General features: G+C 39.2%; 4 protein-coding genes and 1 long non-coding RNA gene across 10 annotated transcripts in view; 2 read left to right on the top strand and 3 right to left on the bottom strand.

Annotated features, from left to right (window-relative positions):
* Nucleotides 1–3,277: 3,277 nt before the first annotated feature.
* Nucleotides 3,278–16,503, top strand: LOC144088348 (uncharacterized). The gene is made up of 2 exons (XR_013304850.1): nucleotides 3,278–3,349; nucleotides 15,916–16,503. It is a non-coding gene; the product is annotated as an uncharacterized LOC144088348 (long non-coding RNA).
* mrm2 (mitochondrial rRNA methyltransferase 2) lies at nucleotides 15,709–17,735 on the bottom strand. The gene is made up of 2 exons (XM_077618689.1): nucleotides 17,368–17,735; nucleotides 15,709–16,327 (listed from the first exon to the last, which is right to left on the bottom strand). Exons 1-2 carry the CDS (start codon nucleotides 17,642–17,644, stop codon nucleotides 15,894–15,896), a joined length of 711 nt encoding a protein of 236 aa, XP_077474815.1. The 5' UTR covers nucleotides 17,645–17,735; the 3' UTR covers nucleotides 15,709–15,893.
* On the top strand, nucleotides 17,401–19,570 carry nudt1 (nudix (nucleoside diphosphate linked moiety X)-type motif 1). Of its 6 annotated transcripts, none has more exons than XM_077618694.1 (5): nucleotides 17,401–17,536; nucleotides 17,600–17,675; nucleotides 18,150–18,310; nucleotides 18,434–18,579; nucleotides 18,668–19,570. In XM_077618694.1, the coding sequence occupies exons 3-5, from the start codon at nucleotides 18,159–18,161 to the stop codon at nucleotides 18,838–18,840; spliced, it is 471 nt and encodes a 156-aa protein (XP_077474820.1). In that variant the 5' UTR covers nucleotides 17,401–17,536; nucleotides 17,600–17,675; nucleotides 18,150–18,158; the 3' UTR covers nucleotides 18,841–19,570. The 6 variants fall into 6 exon arrangements, with proteins under 6 accessions (XP_077474820.1, XP_077474821.1, XP_077474816.1 ...); XM_077618695.1 differs by having other exon boundaries at nucleotides 17,600–17,679; XM_077618690.1 differs by lacking the exon at nucleotides 17,600–17,675.
* LOC144088340 (winged helix repair factor 1) overlaps nucleotides 18,131–20,085 on the bottom strand; it is a 19,869-nt gene continuing 17,914 nt past the window's right edge. The window contains exons 11-12 of the mRNA XM_077618686.1: nucleotides 19,793–19,941; nucleotides 18,131–18,334 (exon numbers count right to left, since the gene is read on the bottom strand). The gene's annotated coding sequence lies outside the window, so the exon portion shown is untranslated. The remainder of the gene's footprint in view (nucleotides 18,335–19,792; nucleotides 19,942–20,085) is intronic.
* smim10l3 (small integral membrane protein 10 like 3) overlaps nucleotides 18,992–20,085 on the bottom strand; it is a 1,663-nt gene continuing 569 nt past the window's right edge. The window contains exon 2 of the mRNA XM_077618697.1: nucleotides 18,992–19,941. Within this exon, the coding sequence (XP_077474823.1) occupies nucleotides 19,921–19,941 (21 nt within the window). The 3' untranslated portion in view covers nucleotides 18,992–19,920. The remainder of the gene's footprint in view (nucleotides 19,942–20,085) is intronic.

The raw sequence follows: 20,085 nt of genomic DNA, 5'->3' as shown, positions 1-20,085 counted from the left end.
AGTCAGAAAAGAGATTTTCACTCGCTGTGTTTGTAGTGACTCCTGACGGCTAATTACCGTATTTGTAACCAAGTTGACCTTCCATTGTATCAGGGCTGCTGTCCAGTTATTTATATTTATCGATTTTATGTTCATGGCTGTGAATGAGTTTCAGGCTTAATACCAACAAATTAATCCTGAGGTATGAGAATACTGTATTTTGGGATTTAAAACATAAAAAATATATAATCTGAAACTATGGACTGCATGTGATTAATCGTAATTACAGTTTTGAACTGCTTGAAAGCAATAATGTATATTTATTGACATTACTGAAAGAAACTTTTCAGATCAAAATGAAAAAAATCAAAAAACTCACAAACAAGATTTTTTTTTAAATATGTAAAACAAAATCCTGAAATTCGATGTTTCTGACAACAATTAAAAAAAATAGGGCGTTTAGTACCTCTATCTAGTGTTAAATCTGAGAAATTCAAAAGAATGTAGGCTCTATTTACGATTGTTTTATGGGCCTTATTCAACATCATCTTAATTATTTGCTCCGTACCCCCCCAAAAAAACCAAACTATGCAGCGGGCCGTAGTTTGGAGACCCCTATATTATATGTTTTACCGCTTTAGGTTTTAATGGGAGAACATTTTGGCTCTAAAACAGTTGCAAGTCTTTGGAGAATTTCCAAGATGTTTGCAGTCCTAACAAATGGCCTACTCGTTTAATTTGTCTGAACTGGACTAAAGAGACGACGGCTAATGAAACAAAGAGCAATTTATAAGGTACGGCCGTGGCAGGCGTGGGGACGCCGGGGGATTTGTTGCCTTAACTGCCACATAATGAACGAGCTAGCTAAAAGCGTGAATCCCTCGGCAGCGTTACTCACTTGATTTGTCCTCCAGCTTCAGCCAAAATTTGGGATACCTCTCCTTTGCATTGAAATGTCATTTGCTGTCCTCATATCATGGCGGTCTCACGGTTTTGGGGTCCTGGGTTCGATTCCAGGTCAGTCCTCCTGTGTAGAGTTTGCACATAATGAATGAATTTGCCAAAAATTCTTTAACTATTTTGTTTTTAACAACAACTGATCATTCCTGTTTTTATATTATGAAATAAAGTTAATGCACATGACACACGCTAGCGTTATTTATGAATAAATGGTTTAGTTAATACGACATTGAAAGGGTTAGGATTATCTTTGAGATGATTAAAGCAAGTCCTGTCTTTGTTAATATTTGCATTTATTCCATCATTTCAATAGTTATGAATCTGCGCGAGTTTTATAATTTTTTAATAGTCTAATTCAATAATTTCATTAGTGTGTAAAAAAAAAAAAATACGATGGATCCAACCAGATACTGTTACTGGATTTGATTATGTTGCCCAATTTCTGTATTCAAATCCAATTTAGATAAGCTGAAAATGAAATGAGTGAATTACCATTTCAGCATTTAATATTGTTATATACGGCAACCGTTGCAAAATCTCTTTTGTTAAAAAATATGAAGTAGAACTTTTGCATTTGCAATATTTATGCACTTTGACAACAATAAAGAAAATCTATGCTATCATTTTTTTTGTTGCTGCAATGGCGTGTATATTTCTACCCCACACAGAGTTGAAGCTGCATTAGTTGCTCATATGTTGTAATATTAAAACTGTCCTTGACGTCCAAAGCTCACAATTGTTTGTTTCGTCTGCCAAAATCAAGATGGCCGAGCGCCTGGCCGCTGACCTGAATAATGCCGTTTGATGCCGGTGCTCGCGTTGCAAGCCAAGAACAGTCAGGCCACTGTTTTCACACCAACTTTCTGTTAAAAAGCACAAAAAAATGGGAAGAATTTATGAGTAAGATAGAGATGGGTCGCTCTCCAGTCTGGCGAATCACGTTGAAGAAAAAAAAAAGGGATAAAAAGTATCACCCAAGCCAATATTCGCTATACCCTCCAAGTTTTGGAAATGAAAGCGGAGTCAATTTCCTTTTTTCCGACCACATTTGTGACCTCCCAGCTTCCACTTCATTTTCACCGCATCCATTCCAGAAACCATTGAATAAATAAATTGTAGGAATGGCTTTGGGCTGAGCCCTTTTGTAAGAATGGGTATTTTTTATATTCTTACAAAAAGCCCTTCCTATTGTGAGTAGATAGTAACATGTTGCATTTACTCCATTATATTTATTTGAATAACTTTCCCCCCCAAAAATCACATATATTACCGCTCAATACTTTTGGACCAAAATGAGCCAAACACAAAAAAACGTAAAAAAGTTGACTGGCCTTTTGTCATTGGCTGCCGACAACAACAACAAAAAAAGGAACACTGGAGTTTGATAAGCTTCAAATTAAGCGGGCCGTTGTGTTTGTTGTGCCACAAATTTGCGTGACTCTCCTTACAAAAGGCAAAAGCCGGGATTTGGGAGCGTCTTTTCATGTCCTCGGCGAGGGATTGAATGCAGCTTTGTCAGCGACAGAATAATGCACAGTCACGGCATTATTGCCTGCACATTCATAATTCTGATGGACTTTTCACTCTACGTGTGCCTGCACTTTTTCATCCAAAACCGCAAAAAAATGATGTGCCATTTGTAGTATCATAATCAGTTAATTTACTGGCCTTTCACCTAGGAGTCAATAAAATTCATTTTCTACAGTAGTTTTACTCATGGGTGAGTTGGAGTCTATCCCAGCCGACTGCAGGATTGGTCGCAAGCCAATCGAAGGAGCTTTGATGTGATATCAGACGGAAACAAATTATTATATTGGGGTGACTTCTATTGTGTGAGTTCTATGTGAATGTACTATAATCTGCCCGAATTTTGCCTGGCAACATATACAGAACAAAAATGACAACTTCAAAATAATATAAACGAAGTCCAAAAAAGTGAGACAAACGGCTTAATAATAAAATTAGATTTCTCCAGGACTTTGTTGTGTTTCATTCGCCAAGAATTTTTTGATTGGTGGCTTTCATTCGAGGCCCTTTGACCTAAGCGCTGTTGATTTTCAAGGCATCCCATTTTTTTCCTGGAAATGTAAGGCACACTAAACTGCAATTTCAAGAAGCTTTTGCGGTTTTGTAGTATATTTTGCTTTGATGCTGAGGGCTAATGGTAACTAGGAAGCGGCGGCATGGGTAAAAATGCACACCTCATATTTACGGGAAGTCAATAATATTGACGCGTTGTCTGCAACTCACGCTGTTGATTAACTCACTTCATTCAGATCTACTCTCAGGGGCTTGTTTCCGTCCCGACTGCGATCGATGGCCTTTCTGTTTGCTAAGTAGTCACGTGACCCACGCTTCCTCCGGAGTGGACACCTCGTCAGGGGCGGCTTCTACTGGATTCCACTTTACGGTAAAGATGATATCAAATCCTGTTTAAAAAAATACAAATGCCAGGTTAAAAAAAAGTGTGGCTTTGAATGGCAAAATGAATTACTTTTCTTATGAAGCATATTTAGGTCGTCTTTTAAACATGTGGGGGGTTTCCTGGGGGTGGCGTTGATGTTGTTGGGTCTATTCCTCATGGGAATCGCCAACATTTTACAAAAGGAGGCCCAAATGCAAATTATAAACATTTTTCAAAAGGCAAAAAAAACAGAAATGCAAATCCTAAGCATTTTTAAAAGAAAAAAAAACACAAATGCAAATAGACACAACATGAAGAAGGTCACCACCTTGTGGACTTCCTGTGTGTGGCTCCAGTTTTTTAACTAGGTCTACAATGTCTTCTGTGTCTGTGCTTGCTACTGTCTTGCTACTGCAAACAAGAAATTTCCCGAATACGGGATGAAATAAAAATCTAATCTAATCTAATGAACCCCAATTGCCACAACATGAACAAAATCTCACACCAATCCTTGCTCACATTTTTAGATGTTTTTATATAGGCAAGAGCAGGGACAAAATATCAAATTTGATGTTCAAATGTCAAATAGAAATTGAATTATATATAAAGACAAAAAAAATGTCAAACGAAATCTGCTAACAATGCTTGCACACAATTACTGTGAAATATTTGGGATTGTTATCTCCCCACTTTCCACATTGACATCCACGGAGGAGTAATACTTCGAAAAGTAAGCCAGACTATTCCCGTGACTTTTACGTAAAACGATGCCGTTCTTTCCTAGCGACTTGGACGCCTCTCGAGGGGACGGTCCAGAAACTGCATTGACAGCCATTGTCAGTTACGGTTAACGTGAAAGACATACGGAGGCGACGCGCCTCCCCCCACCCGGCGGTTACAGACAGTCATTTAATTTGGACCCCCCAGACAATAAACACTGTCTTGACGCGGTCCCAAAATGTGCGCCCGGCTGGCCGGGGCGCCGTGGGAATACGGCGAAAAGAAGGATAGAGACAAATTGGCCGGCGCGTGTCAGCAAAGACGGATTCGCCAGGCCCTGCAATTGGATTAAACTTTTCAACGGTCTGACTAGACATTGACGTCCTGGCCTCCAGCGGCGTGGCGTGCCGTCCGTTTTCCAAGGCTATCCAGAGTGCCGCATTGATCTCTCGGAGCTCCTCTCGGCGGAGGGTCGACAGTTTGCCTCATTTGTCTCTTTGTATTTGGTCTAGCGCACCAGTACGTAAATATAAACATGTCTCCGCTTGAGGGCCATTGACAATTAGGGCCTCAAAAGCGGAGTGTCCGAGTTCGATGAGCTGATTAGCGTTTTCGTCGCACTGTTTTCTACAAAATCCTTCTTGTCATTCTTTAAAGGGGCCTCATGGAACTTACTGGCTGAAAGCAATAAGTACCCACAATGTAAAGGAATTGGACGTCTTGCATTTTTAATGGCTAGTAATGAGTTACATAGTATAATTTGTTTTGGAGTGTTATAAGGGGCATGCATAGTGTATACTACTTGAGTACTTGTATTTTTGTGTAGGGGCAAAAAAAATGTAGAATGGTATGTAGTAATAATTGGGATGATCCTACTTTGCGGTTTTTCAATTTTCGCGGCCATGTTTGGTCTACATCAGGGGTGTCAGACTCGGGTTGGTTCGAGGGCCGCGTTAACGTCAACTCGATTTCATGTGGGCCGGACCATTTTAGATATAATATTTAGATTTTCTTTATAAATTGATTAAAAGAACTGGATTAAAATCCCTGAATATTCCGTGTTTTTATAGATCTAAAACAATGTTTGTTTTAGCTTTTTTATATATATTTTTTGATTTTACAAAATGATTTTTGAACTAAAAACACAGAAAAAAATGACACAAAATTACAATTATTGATCTAAAAGGGGGAAAATCAGGAAATGTAATATACATCTATACTCTTCATTTTAATTTGATCCTAAAACAGAAAGTCGGCACTCATGATTTACTTTCCCGGGCCACACAAAATGATGCGGCGGGCCAGATTTGGGCCCCGGGCCGCCACTTTGACACGTGGTCTACATTATCCGCAATATTTTAGGGATTACTGTTTTTCATTCATTCATTTTCTGAACTGCTTATCCTCACAAGGGTTGCAGGGGGTTCTCCAGTCAATCCAAGCTAACTAGGTGGGAGACACTCTGGATTGGTGGCCAGCCAATCGTAGAGCACCAGGAAATGGACAACCATTCACACTCATATCTCGGGGCAATTTAGAGTATTCAACCAGCCTGTTTTTATTTGTTTCAATGTAAAATCTGTTCATTTGTAGCGCAACTCTTGTTCGTCTATCATTGTCAACAGAAGCTAATGAGAAAAAGTTAAAGACTACTAAAAATGCTTGGGGGAAAAAAAGAATTTCAATTCCAGCTCTTCAAACTTTCTCCGCCTTCATTTGAAGTCAGCCGGCAGTTGTGCCTTTTTATTTTATTGGATCATTGCTATGGTAGAGCTGAAATAATTACAAACATAATGCAGGTAATCTAGAGTATGGCATGCAGAGTACCTGAGTTGTTAAACTCGGCACGACCCACCAAGCGGCACGTCCGCTAAACCTTGGAGGTGAATGGAGCAGATGCATGCCCTGCATTGCACAGCTTTATTAAAAGGAGAGAAAGGACATCCATAAGTTCAGTGTTTTGGTCGTGTCTAGGGACCCGCCTGAGATTTTTGTTTCCCCTCCAGGGGAGATGAGGTGCTTGTGCGAGTGGACTCCTTCAAATTATTGTGCAAGTGGCGGCGGCAATTTGGAGTAACACAAGGAACATCTTATCAGGGAGGGAAAAAAACAGAATGTCTTCGTAGGGCCTATAGTCCAAAATGATGCGAGTTAGGGTTGTTGAAAATTAAGCACTGCGAAGATGCTAAATTGAGTGTGACTGATTAGTTGTCTGCACACGTCCTGTGATTGGCTGGTCGATGTTTTGCCCTGTTTTTTTTGTCCAAAGTCAGCTAGGCTGAGGACAAGCAAATGAAGGTGCTTAGTTCTGTTGGACTGATGTGTTTTCGTCACTCATTATGTATTCATTCTTGGTAGACATTGAACACAAAATTCTGAGAGTTTCGTACAAAGAAGGATCTACAAAAGGTACAATTCTTCGTATGTGTACCAGGTTTCAACGGGTGGACAAAAATAATGGGGCTGCAGATTTTTTTAAATGTTTCAGGTTGTGTAACAGTAATATAACTGAGAGATGAAAAGGAAAAAAGGAAAAAAAACAATGATTTGACCCTTGTCCGTTCATGTTGGACATCCAAAATCGATACGGTGTGGAAATAGGTCTCGCTTTGGCATCTGTTGGAATCATCTGTCAGCTTTGGGCCACCGGCGTACAATGACAAATGCATTTTTTTGCTTCGTCCACAACCGGAGAAGTGTGACGAGAAAAATGTTCAATCAATCCCGACTGGATGTAGTAGGGAAATACACGATTCCGAGACGAGGTGGCGACCGCAACTTTGGAAAGAAAGCGGCGCGACAGCTCATTAAAAAAGGAACGCGGCCACCCTCGCCGATACTTGAGCCGACGGGATGTGAAGATCACCGGCGTATATTTCAGCAAATCTAACACGGCCGCCAAAAGATTAAAACTTGTAGGCGGGTGGCTAAATATAGCGTGAAACTAGGCAGCTTCAAAAAGTAAGCCCAGACTTCCTTGTCCCCAACCACTTCATCCAACTCTTCAGGGAGGATCTCGGACCAACCAGGAGACACAGTCTTTCCAGTGTGTCCCGTGGCCTACCCCCAGTGGGACATGCCCGGAACACCTCACCGGGTACGCATCCTAATTAGATGCCCAAACCACCTCACGAGCAGCAGCTCTACTCAAAGCCCTTCCTACATTGGATTGGATTGGATAACTTTATTCATCCAGTATTCGGGAAATTTCATTATGACAGTAAGGGGAATGCAGAAACAAAAAACACATAGTTACAAGTTAGACAGTACAGTCGCAAAGGCCGCAGAACAACAAAGCAAAAGCACAAAGTACAAAGCAAACAAAGTAAATGGGATCATTAAGAATCACCAAATCAAATCATTAAGACAGAAAAGCAGCAAAAACACAAAACGAACAAGAGTGGACGGAGCTACCGCCACCGGCTGCCACTTGAACGGCGCCATATTGGTTGCGGTAGCAAAAACGGATACAGACTCAAGAAAAAGACATTGTAAAGTTGGATAAAACTGGAACCACACACAGGAATTCTTCCACAAGATGGGGAACATGACCGAGCTCCAACAATTTTGCGGGTATGATCACAAAATAGAACCCCCCCCCCCTCCCTCAGATTAGCCGACTTCCCGTGAACCGTCAACTCTTCAGAAGCTGAACTCTTTCGCGAGACTGTTTTGCAAGCTGCTGCGCCAATTACAGCAAACACCAAACATCTCCGGGCAATTACTGTACACAAACCAAATCATTTTACGTTGCCACCTCGCCTACAGAGTCAAGAAAGATCCTGGATTGATGTTAGCGAGCGGCACGAACGTTGACACGGTGTATGTACTTTTGCCTTGACGTGTACTGAATGTGAAGAATTCAAATTATGTAAATTATTTTAAATGATGTGAGTATTTAGTCGCAGCTTGAGTCGCAGTATCATCACCTCCGATCGGTGATGAGAGCAATTCCAGTGTGGAGAAAACGCTTCCCTTCCTAGTTCATCAGCCTCCCGCGGGGTGGCTCCGAGATAATGTCGGACGCCGTCAAACACGCCGTAGAGAACGACAACTCCTGCTGTTCGGCTGAGTTGCGTCTTCCGACGACGAGCGTACCTTTTCGCTGGCATAACCTGGTTACGGTTGCGAAAAACTACGCTACCCTGGGCGACAAAAAAGTGGCCCCCACCACAAGATGGATCGAGATGCCCCAGCTATCGACCGAGGTACACGGTCGATTGGTCGCCGGTCTTTTGGTCGCCGATCTTTTGGTCGCCGGTCTTTTGGTCGCCCGGAAGGTTATTGATAATTACCATTTAAATCGTTGCTCAAATTCCCTAAATACAAACTGCGAATTACTATTTAGTCATACTTAATGCCCTATTAATTATTAGGTTAAAGAAAAGCTCCAAATTTCCCGGACTTTTTTTTTTTTTTTTGTTGGAGAACTTGTTAAGACCCTGACTGACGTAGCTTCTTAAAGGGACAACGCATGTACATACAAACTCTTATACACTCACACGTCGGCTCAGTGAAACTGCTCATGGCCATTGTTGGCTTTTATTGATGCGTAGACCGTGTTGTTTTACCTTGTTTTGTCGTTGGTCTTTTGGTCGTCGGTCTTTTGGTCGCCGGTCTTTTGGTCGCCCGTTTTCGCGGTCAGGGCGAGCAAAAGACCGGTGACCAAAAGACGGCGACCAAAAGACGGCGACCAAAAGACCGGCGACCAACTGATCGCATACGATCAACGGAGGTCTTACAAAGCGTCGTTGGCGCTACGTCTCTAGCATTTTGCGTTCAGACTGACCTTAATGTCGCCAAAAATTAAAGTCTGCATAGCCCAAACAACTTCCAGTTCACATAATGTAAAAATATTTATTAAAAAAAAATCTCCAAATATGACTAAAATCCCCTAATATACCAACAATAAAAAAAATTGTCATCAAATGTCAGCCTGCGAAACCAAACAAATTTCTGTTTACATAACGTAAAAAGAAGTCATCAAATGACTAACATTGTAATGATAGGATATGAATCCCCAACTATTACAATGTATATGACTTAATACTCACAATATGACGACTTCAATTTTGATCTCCAAAAATGTAACTATTCTCAATTACAGTTCCTGCGGAATGACGCAAGAAGTGGAAACGTAAAAGAACGTTTCCCTGGTGAATTTGACCTTTCAACATTTTTAATGGGCAGGCCAAGTTCACTGATGTATGCAAGGAGCAGACCCGGGGCCACTTTAGCACGTCAACGTCAGAATGTGGATAATGGTGCGTTCCGTTGTTACGCGGGCGGAAGACGGCAATTAGCCCAAATCTTTGTCATCTGCTCAATTGGGAACACGCAATCCTTCCGTCCAAAAGGCAACCGGACCCGAGAGCAAGTCCATTAAATGAGGAAAAGACAGTGCGCCAATTCAAAATAGGCCTTCAATTAATTATTTTCCACAATTAAACTAATGACTGCATTACTCAGGCAATGGCAAGTGAATGTGAAGCTTCACGTTTTTAGGCTTTCATGAGCCAAAATGGCCACCTTTAATATTGGAAATCAATCCAGGGATGTCCAAATTATCTGTCTGAGCCATTAGATAATGAATCGACAACTATTTCGATATTGGAAACGAAATACTCTCAAAATCTCTTTTAGGAGCCTCTTTTTTCATTTTTCTCATTTGCATATTTTAATGAAGTCATTAATTTTCCTATTCTTTGGTTGGTGGAATCACTTTCTTTGAGACTTCTAATCTTTCCATTGAGTCCTTTGACAACGTCATGGGTTTCATCTATGCAGAGGCAAACCATTACAAAATTATTTTGATTGCACAATTTCAATAGTTGAGCATCTTGATCATTAATCTCGGAAAACTCTTTGACAACAGTCGATCATTTAGATCACAGGTGTCAATGTGGCGGCCCGGGTGCCAAATCTGGCCCGCCGCATCAATTTGTGTGGCCCGGGAAAGTAAATCATGAGTGCGGACTTTCTGTTTTAGGATCAAATTAAAACGAAGAGTATAGATGTGTATTAAATTTCCTGATTTTCCCCCATTTAAATCAATAATTGTAATTTTTTAATCATTTTTTCTGTGTTTTTAGTTCCAAAATCTTTTTGTAAAATCTAAAAAAATATATTTTAAAAAAGGTAAAATAAACACTGTTTTAGATCTATAAAAAACTGAATTTTCAGGGATTTAAATCCAGTTCTTTTAATCCATTTATTTTAAAAAAAATCTAAATATTATATCTAAAATGGTCCGGCCCACGTGAAATCAAGTTGACGTTAAAGCGGCCCGCGAACCAACCCGAGTTTGACACCCTTGATTTAGAGTGTAAAAGACACAAAAGTAGGACTTTAAAATACTACATCATAATTGGAGGTCACAGTGAAATTAAAAACAGATGGTACGCCTTGGTCTGATACCACACGAAATAAATGTCAGAGGTCAACCTAAGCGAAACCCTCAATATTATTCAAGGACTCCGATTGGCAGACATGAGATTCACATCAACGCGATGTACTAAAACACATCACATCCCTGTTCATAACTATTCATGAACGCAATCTTTAAAGGGACGCGATGTTCCGTTCTAAACACTTGAGAAGTGCACAAAAGCAGTGGAGGTCTTTCCCGCTTTCAAAGGCTACTTCACGACATGAAAGTAGTATATTCATATTATTATTATTCATGAGACTGTCAACCTTTAGACTTGGATTTGAAGCGAACAGCAATTGTTACCTTTGGCTATGTTGGATTCAATCAAACCTTGTAAATTATATCAAAATGAGTGTCTACCATGCATTATTCAGTCCTGAATCCAAGTCCAACTGCACAAACTCTTAATACAGGGGTGTCCATCATGTGGCCCGCGGGATGGAATTGGCCCGCTAGGTGGTCTCAATCCGGCCCGGGGGGGATGTTGCATGTCGCTCATTCATACTGTACGAACATAATTAAATGCTTTTTTTTCTTCCGAAAAGGGCGCCGTAAAACCAGATGTTTGTGAGTTGTGTAATCAAGTGTGTGCACTACTTACATTCATTCGTTCATTCGCTCTTTGCTGTCAAAATGGTGGCTATAATGGCAGCCAATGAGTTAATAAGGAATCTTAAAATGCTCCAAAACCGCCTGAAAATGCCCAAAAACGAGCAGTAACTGAAAGACGAACAAGTATCCAAGAAAGTCGCTCAAAATCACTAGAAAATGATACAAAATGTGTCTGAAATGAATAAATAGTGATGCCAAAAGAACTCATTCCCTGCTATTAAAAATGATAAATGTCCAATTCACTTAAACTGGTTGTGGATGCTCATTTTTAGGAACATAGGTGGCGCTAGACATTCCGTTCATTCACCTTTCACCAACTTTTTGGGCCAAAAATAAAATGGTCTGGCCCACATGAGATCTAGTTGGCATTAAAATGGCCCTTAATACATTGTCTTTTATTGACAGCTTTTAATGCATTTTGATCGGGAGACCTTAAATATTTTCATACGTCTTTTCGCAACTTTGATCGTAGGATAAATCGACATTATGTGATTAGCTTCGCCCAGAATGTGCAGTCACATCCAAACAAATGTCAAGCTTCTAAAGACGGTAGGAGGAGCATTGCATTAATTTTGTTATGTTTTTTTTTCTTTAACCGTGTTGATTCACCCTCTCTCAAGCAGGACATTTTTTTTTCTAAAGATGGTGAGGCTATAGCGCAATTTATTCACTGACACGAGCCCTTTTGAATGCTTTCCTACAACGAGGAACACAAATCACCCTCACAAGTAAAGGCCAACACGGGAGCATGACTGCAATACAGTGGTTAGAGCAGACGGGAATATAGTTTAATTGCTAGCTTTGCTTCAAACGCCCACAATCTGGAAGAACGGCAAAGGCGTTCTGGCAAGAAAACCTTTGCCGACATGTCAGGCATTCAATAGCGAAAATGTGAAATGGAGAAAAATATAGGTATTTCCTCCCACCTAAAGCCAACTTTTCACTGTCACGTTCGTTTCGACTGGGAAGGGCGAGCGAACGACTGCGTTGCTTTGTATAGGTGGTGGAACTATTTGGAATTTTACAGCTCAAGAGCATCGTTAAAATGGTGTTGTGCGACGAGCTTTTGACACTACTGAAGGCGGCAAAAGGTCACGGCAAACAGAGGCAGAAACAACATGTGGCTCTTACTGTTATTTACCAGGAGGAATGTGTGTGCCAATCCCACAAGCCTTAAATTATTAGAAAGGACAAGCACAATTAAATCATATATATATATATATATATATATATATATATATATATATATATATATATATATATATATATATATATGATTTAATTGTAATTGTATATATATACATATATACATATATATACACATATATATACATATATATATACATATATATACATATATATACATATATATACACATATATATACATATATATACACATATATATACATATATATACACATATATATACACATATATACATATATACATATATATGTATATATATATATACATTTTTTTAATTATATAATCGTGCTTGTCCTTTCTAATAATTTAAGGCTTGTGGGATATATATATACAAATATATATATATATATATATATATATATATATATATATATATATGTATATATGTTTATATATGTATATGTATATATACATCCCACAAGCCTTAAATTATTAGAAAGGACAAGCACGATTAAATCATATATATATATATATATGATTTAATTGTAATTGTATATATATATACATATATATACACATATATATGTATATATATATATTATTTTTTTTAATTATATAATCGTGCTTGTCCTTTCTAATAATTTAAGGCTTGTGGGATATATATATATATATATATATATATATATATATATATATACATATATATATACATATACATATATAAACATATATACATATATATACATATATATATATATACAGACGCTCCCCTACTTACGAACATTCAACTTACGAACAACGGTACATACGAACATGTCTGCAAATTGCGTTTAAGTCCAAAAATGTTCGCAAGTCCAATTTTGTATTTCGCGTCTTTTTCGGAGTAGTACTTCTTTCCGCCGCTAATACCGACGCCTGGCGCTGTGAGAGCTCAGCTCACCCAGCATCTACCTTCTTCGTTGCAATGCGGAAGTGCGTGAATGTATCTCCAGTGTGCAAAGAACCTTTTTCATTTGTATCATTAAATATCTCATGCATCCAATATTGAATATGGTTGGTAAAAAGCTAAAGGCTTCTATTGAGGGAGTTGCAAGGAAGAGGCAAGCCATTTCATTTGAAACGAGTGGCAATAATAACGAAGCTTGATGCGCGTCAGAAAGTGGTGAGCGTTGCACATTCAGTACCATTTATAAACAGAAAGATCGAGCAGCAGGACCCAAATATTGAACGTTGCACAAAGTTCAATTGAATGATGCCATACAGTGCTACTGGATCATTTATGATGAAAAAAAGAAGAAAACTGTGCAATCGTCATTAGGTCGCTTCTTTTGGCCAGTTTCTAATACATAAATCTATCTCTCTCTCTACAGTACTGTACATATTCTCTCCATTTTATTAAAAAAAAATTTTTCAGTACAAACCAATGCGTGTTACTTATACAAGCCTTAAACATACAAATGCACTTATATAAACCTTCAATATACTTATATAGGCCTTAAACATAAATTATAATACAAAATATAGCACTAAATCAACTTACAAACAAATTCAACTTATGAACAATCGCTCGGAACCAATTGCGTTCGTAAGTTGAGGAGTGTCTGTATACATATATCCCAGGTCAGTCCTCAAATTTTATTCCGACGCGTCACATGATAAACTCGCCCATTCTCAAATACTGTTTTACATTGAGTCATACGCTTTCAATGACGTCATCAACGATGCAGAGATAAACAATTACAAAACGGACAAATATTGCACTATTTCAGTAGTTTTGCATCAGTTTTATTTGATTTTTGAAAACTCTGACATGATTTTACCATATAATTAGTATGTAAAAACTTGATCCCGGTCTTTAAGACGTCATATCATAAATGAGATAATCTCTTAAAAAAATAACTGCTACAAATATCAACTGCCTCTTTGTTTTACGCTGAATTGATTACGCCGTTTATCATTGCATCTCCAGCAACACACACATTTATTATGTATGAAATGCTTTTCAACTCACATCTGGCCACCGAAGAATGAATTAACCTGAGGATTTATCATCGTCCATCCAGTGGCAGCCAGCCTGGGCCAAATTAGCACAAAACTAAAATGAGGATTGTCAATTGGATGAACCTATCAAGGATTTCCCAATCATTTCAATCTGAAAGGATTGATTAACTAACAAATAACCCAAGGTCAAATGATCATCTGTTCCCATCCTCTATCACCTGCATCAACAGGCAACCAATCTTTAGAGGTCACATGGCCTTCTGATGTGTGGTCTTCTACTAATGCACATGTCCCGCTGACACAATCACACACACAGACACACACACGGAGTCGCACACTCCAAACGCACAAACGCGTGGCAGTCGCTCTTCTTTGTCTGCTTGCGAATCCAAATGCCTTCTTAATTAGCCTGACTGCTGATTTATTTGGAATGAGCAGATTTTTAAAAATCAATTCTGGAATAATCTCATTTCCAAATGATTGACCATTTTGCATTCATCTGAAGGACCTTCCAATTATAGATGGTAAAGGAATGGCTCATTGAGGCGAACGCATTAGGAGCGCATTGCCACATGGGAAACGCCAAGGATGAAATTGAAGCCAGTTATCCTGCCATTTAATTAATTCATCTTGGTCAAATGAACTGTACATCCAATCTCTGATGGAAAATATTTAAATATCATGAGTATCCTGCATGCATAATGCACAGCGACTGGCATGTAAAAAGCTATGTTTAGATAAATAAACTCAATTAGGTATAATAGTGGGCAAAATATTTTTTTCATTATCTTTATGTAAAACTAAACTCATTTTTTTTGCATTTACAGTTTCAAGTACCTTTTTACTTTCACATCTTATACCACCCAGTTTTTGTGTGTTTCATCTTTTTAATATTGTATTGCACCTTATTGGTTGGTAGTGTTTAAATCGACTATAGAATTGCCCCAAAAGGGTAATTTGGCATTGAATCAGTATTTCAAAAGGGAAAGCAGGAAGCAAACAGAACATTTGCTACCAAAAGAATAGAGAAATTAATTGCACAAGGGCCAGTGTTGCAACGCGGTTTGGTTTGCAAGGGATCAATAGTCAAGGGTGGACTGCTCACTGCTGCCTCAACAGTGCCACCTATTGAAGGTGAACGCAAGGTGCACATTGTGCAACAGTCTTGCATGTTTGTTTTTGGAAATTGCAGGGACCGTTTTGGAATAATCAGACTGCTAAACAAAATCTAAAAAATATATATAAACAAATTAGCTATAGTGTCTTTTTATGCTAACAAAAAAACAATATTTATTTTTTATTCTGACCCCAAAAAGTTGGAAAAAAGTTACTTGGAGCCGTAATTAAATGTATTGCTGTTGTAATTCATTTTTATTCATATTTTATTCACATAAATATATATATTTATAAAATAAAATACATAATGGAAAAAATGCACACACAAAAAACACAAAATATAATTTCTCATTTTTTAATTTTTGAAATGACACAAAAAAAAAAGTGATTTGCCATTGCACAGAGTCCCTAAAAGATGTTCACAAATATGCTAAATATCTGACATCATCCAGTTGGATTTCTTCTGGAAGATTTCAATTTGGCGTCAAATCTGAGGGACGTAGTCCCAAACAGAAAATTGTTTTTCACTTGACTGGTCTCTTGTAGTTTCTGGCGAGAAAATACCTCTCAGCGGAGTCTTTCCGACTGGCATTTGGCTTTAAACTCTGAACGCTCGCGAATACCAAGGAGAGTTTATCCTGGAGCTGACGGGCCAGGGCGCCATCCCAGTATTTGCAGAGCAGAGAGCCCCCGGGCCACAAAATCTTCTCCGCCAAGTCCAGCAGAGACGACGAGCACAAGCCGACCAGTCTCTCGTGGTCCAGCTCCCGGAAGCCGCTGGCGTTGGGCGCCATGTCGCTGAGGAGGACGTGAGCCCGTCCGCCGGGAAGTAGGCCCGACAGCTTGGCGTGCGTCTCGCGGTCGGCGACGTCGTGGTTGGACAAGAAGTGGGCGCCGTCCAGAGGCGGGACGTGTAGCAGATCGATGCCGATTACGGTACCGAGTGGTGATGTCAAATCTTTAGTTAAAGCACAGTTCTTTCTATTAACGATCACTTTGACGGGAAACGACAACATCGAGTAAAAATGACCATGCCAAAGATGGTTTGTTGCTTAGAATATTGATGCAAGCAAATGATTCATTTCTTTCAGGTCTGATCATGGGAAAATAAATCATGATTAAGCACAAACAAAATGGAAACACTCAAGTGCAGCCATTTTGTGTCGTGATGTCAGTTATACAAATGCACATGTGTGAGTAGTAATGATGTAAATGAGAACAGGTGGGCAAGCTGAAGCAATCACATTTGTTTGGTTGAGGAATAATACATGCATCCTGCCACTTAAAATGGACACTTGGTTGAAATACTTGTTTTATGCACGTTTTCAAACATTTAAATTAAGGAAAAAGGAAATTCTGTATTTTTTTTTCAATAGATTGAAGATTATTCTCTCTGTTGGGATGATCCAGGTGACCCCGCAGCACAATCAAACAGTCAGAAGTATAAAGTGTAAAAACTATTTTTAGAAATGTATATATACAAACATAAGTCTATACACACAACTAGTACACGTATGAGTGGAATCTAGAGTGCCTTTGCAAGGAAATTAATAGATAAGTAGTGCATTATGAGGTAGCATATTTATAAAGGGAAATATATATTAGAAAATAAAAGATGACGTTGATAAAGAATTATTAGTGCCAAATGTAAGTGGTCTCATGACAAAATAACAATACAGTTCAGCAAGTATTGCAGAATGAATGAATAAAAGAAGTGAATACATTTTATTTTTTATGATGTGAACACAAGCGCTCAAAAGTTTTCATTTTTTTTCACCATTGAGTTAAATGAGAAAGAGCCTCAAAACTTTTGTAGTTTTCAAAGTCGTTTGTTACAAGTTATTGAATTATGATGGATATGTCAAAGCATTAAAACTAAACAAAAAAGTCTATTAATGTATAATCGCAGTAGTCCAATTGTTATAATTCTGAATTATTTGTAGTAAGAAAGACATTGCTTTCCTAATCATCATCATGGATTATAATGGACTGACTCACCTGTCCCCGCTGAATTGACCCGATGGGCGGCCACCTGGCTCCAGGCTCCGGGCGCCGCTCCGCAGTCCACCACGGAGAAGCCGGGCTGGAGGAGGCGGAACTTGTCGTCGATTTCCAGCAATTTGAAGGCGCTCCTGCAGCGAAAGTTGAGCGCGTGCGAGGCTTTGACGTAAGGATCTTTCGATTGACGCCCGATCCACATGTGCTCTGCATGGCTTTTCTTCTTCGCCAGACGACTCGACAAACAAACAAATCTACGATGGATCTGACCAAACATTTTTTGTGAGGGTCAATTCGGGAGAGAAAACGTGGGTACGACTTCCTCTCATGTCATGTACAGTTGCGGCTCGATGGTTAATATCTAACCATATACGATATCTATGATAAATGCTACCATGGATTTGGATCCTCTAAATCTAAAACAAAAACGACGTAGATTTTCCCTGATTTAACTTAAAACTGTTAATTGAAAATGATTTTTTTTTACTTTGCAGAATCTTGAATTTTCTATTACCTTTTTGTTGATACAATTTACAGTGCTCTAATTTGTGTAGGAACAGCTATCATATTTGTTTCTAGTCGGTCGTGTTTTACAGTGACACATCAAATCCGAGAATACAAGGGAAAACAAGTTATTGTTATTGGGGGAGTGAATGGAATTCCTTAATTCGTTTTAATCCGATTATTGATCTGAAACAGGTGATCATTTTAGAGGTGACACCCGCATAAAGTATTAATGCGTGATTTGATTTAAATACTTCCATTTCGTCCTAAATTGTCAGATAGGAGAGATGCTGACTCCCAAGGTGCTCACTCTGGTTCTGGTGGTCCAACCTGGAAAGGTGCTGTTGGGCATGAAGAAGCGGGGATTCGGGGCTGGAAGGTGGAACGGTTTTGGAGGCAAAGTTCAAATTGGAGAAACTGTAGAGGAAGGAGCAAGAAGGTATGTCCATTTTGGATCTGTGATCTCCAAAATGATGGGGAAGGAAGGATTGTTAGTTCACTTCTGGTTACCCGTGTGTGAACAAACCTCATAATTCAAAATGTCTTGGTATTTCTACTTAAGGGAACTCCTTGAAGAAAGCTGCCTCACCGTTGACGCACTGGAAAAAGTCGGGAACATAAAATTTGAATTTGTCGGCGAGACCCAGCTGCTTGACGTCCATATTTTTCGAGCCGATTCATACATTGGAGAGCCAATGGAAACGGAAGGCAAGTCACCACCAGCGTCGCGATCTACCGTGAAGCACTTAGTCAGGGACACAATTTAACCGTACTATTTTGCATTTTGGCACCGTAGAAATGAGACCTCAGTGGTTCGACTGCGATCGGATCCCTTTTGACCAAATGTGGCCCGACGACAAGCTGTGGTTTCCGCTTTTTCTGCAGAAGAAGAAATTTGTAGGCTATTTTCACTTCCAGGGCCACGATGTCATCCTCAGCCAAAAGCTGGACGAAGTGAAGGAGCTGTGAGAGACTGAAATTGCCAATAATTTAGCAATTGAATGTGAACATTTATGAGAAAATGCCAAATAGAGGACCAAAACATTGCTGATAGCTCAGCAACTGAATGCGAACAGCAGCCATTTTGGGTCAGGGTTGTGAGTTAAATCACTGCAAAGAGTGGGGTAGTTAATTTGATTCATTTATTCCTTCACGAATTCAATTATCTTCATTGTCACGTGAAAGGCCACAAAGTAGCGCAAAACAAAGATAAAAATGCCAACTCCTTTTTATGCAATGATTTTTAAAAAAATGAGCAGAAATAAAAGCGTGACGATCACATGCCGGATGTTTTGTGGCGAGGCGCCTCAGAGAAAAAATTGAGAGCAAAAGGTTGGGAATAAATGGGCAAACTTTCAAGATAATTCTATTTTTTTTTTTCAACTGGGAGGGGAGTGAATTTTAATCTTGTAAACATTTTTATTGCCACATAGCAGCCAAAAAAGGGCAGTGATGGAACATTTTAAATGAGAGGTTTCTGCGAGAAACAGCTGTATTTTGAAAACATACTTATGTTTTATCACTGATTACTAAAAAAAAGTATACTTAATCACAGAACAAAATATCCCAATGCCTTAAAAAAAAAAACAATCGATATACTCTAACATGCTTGTCAATAGTCCCCATTGTATTTTACTTTGGTTCTTCTGTTTACATTTCCCTGACATACGCTTATTAATTAAATCATGATTTAACTGAAGATTGATTTTCAAATACATATATTAATATATGAAAGTATACAGTACATTGCAGGTTCATTCAGAAATGTCACCCAAAAGCTCCAAATCCAAAACTATGAATGTTGAAAGTGAATACTTTGACATCCACATAGCAAAAAAAGGCAGTGTCATGCCAGGCGAGAGTTTGGGGTAGAAAAAAAAAAAAGGAGCGTCTCCTTATTCTCAAGCGGGACTCTTCGTACCTGCCCGTGAGTCATCTGCGTATGTCCCACCGTGAGCGCCCTCCCTTCAAAGGCACTGGACTCGCCGCGTGACGGCATCTGGGAGGCCGTTGACCGGCGCCGTATGGTCAGAGTCATGGACGTTGACGTCAGTGGATCTCGATGTGGACCTGAAGGGGGGGAAAAGTCAAAAGTTCAGCTCTGTTTTGACTCATAAGTCTAATTTCAACTGGGCTATTGCGGGCAAAGGTGGCTATCGCTTTAAAATGAAACAAAATACCCTATGCCCGAACCACCTCACTTGGTTCCCCTCA

This window comes from Stigmatopora argus, chromosome 14 (assembly GCF_051989625.1).
Source record: "Stigmatopora argus isolate UIUO_Sarg chromosome 14, RoL_Sarg_1.0, whole genome shotgun sequence".
NCBI classification, from domain to species: Eukaryota; Metazoa; Chordata; class Actinopteri; order Syngnathiformes; family Syngnathidae; genus Stigmatopora; species Stigmatopora argus.
The sequence above is the reverse complement of the archived record's forward strand: the minus strand, read 5'-3'. Positions and strand labels throughout refer to the sequence as shown.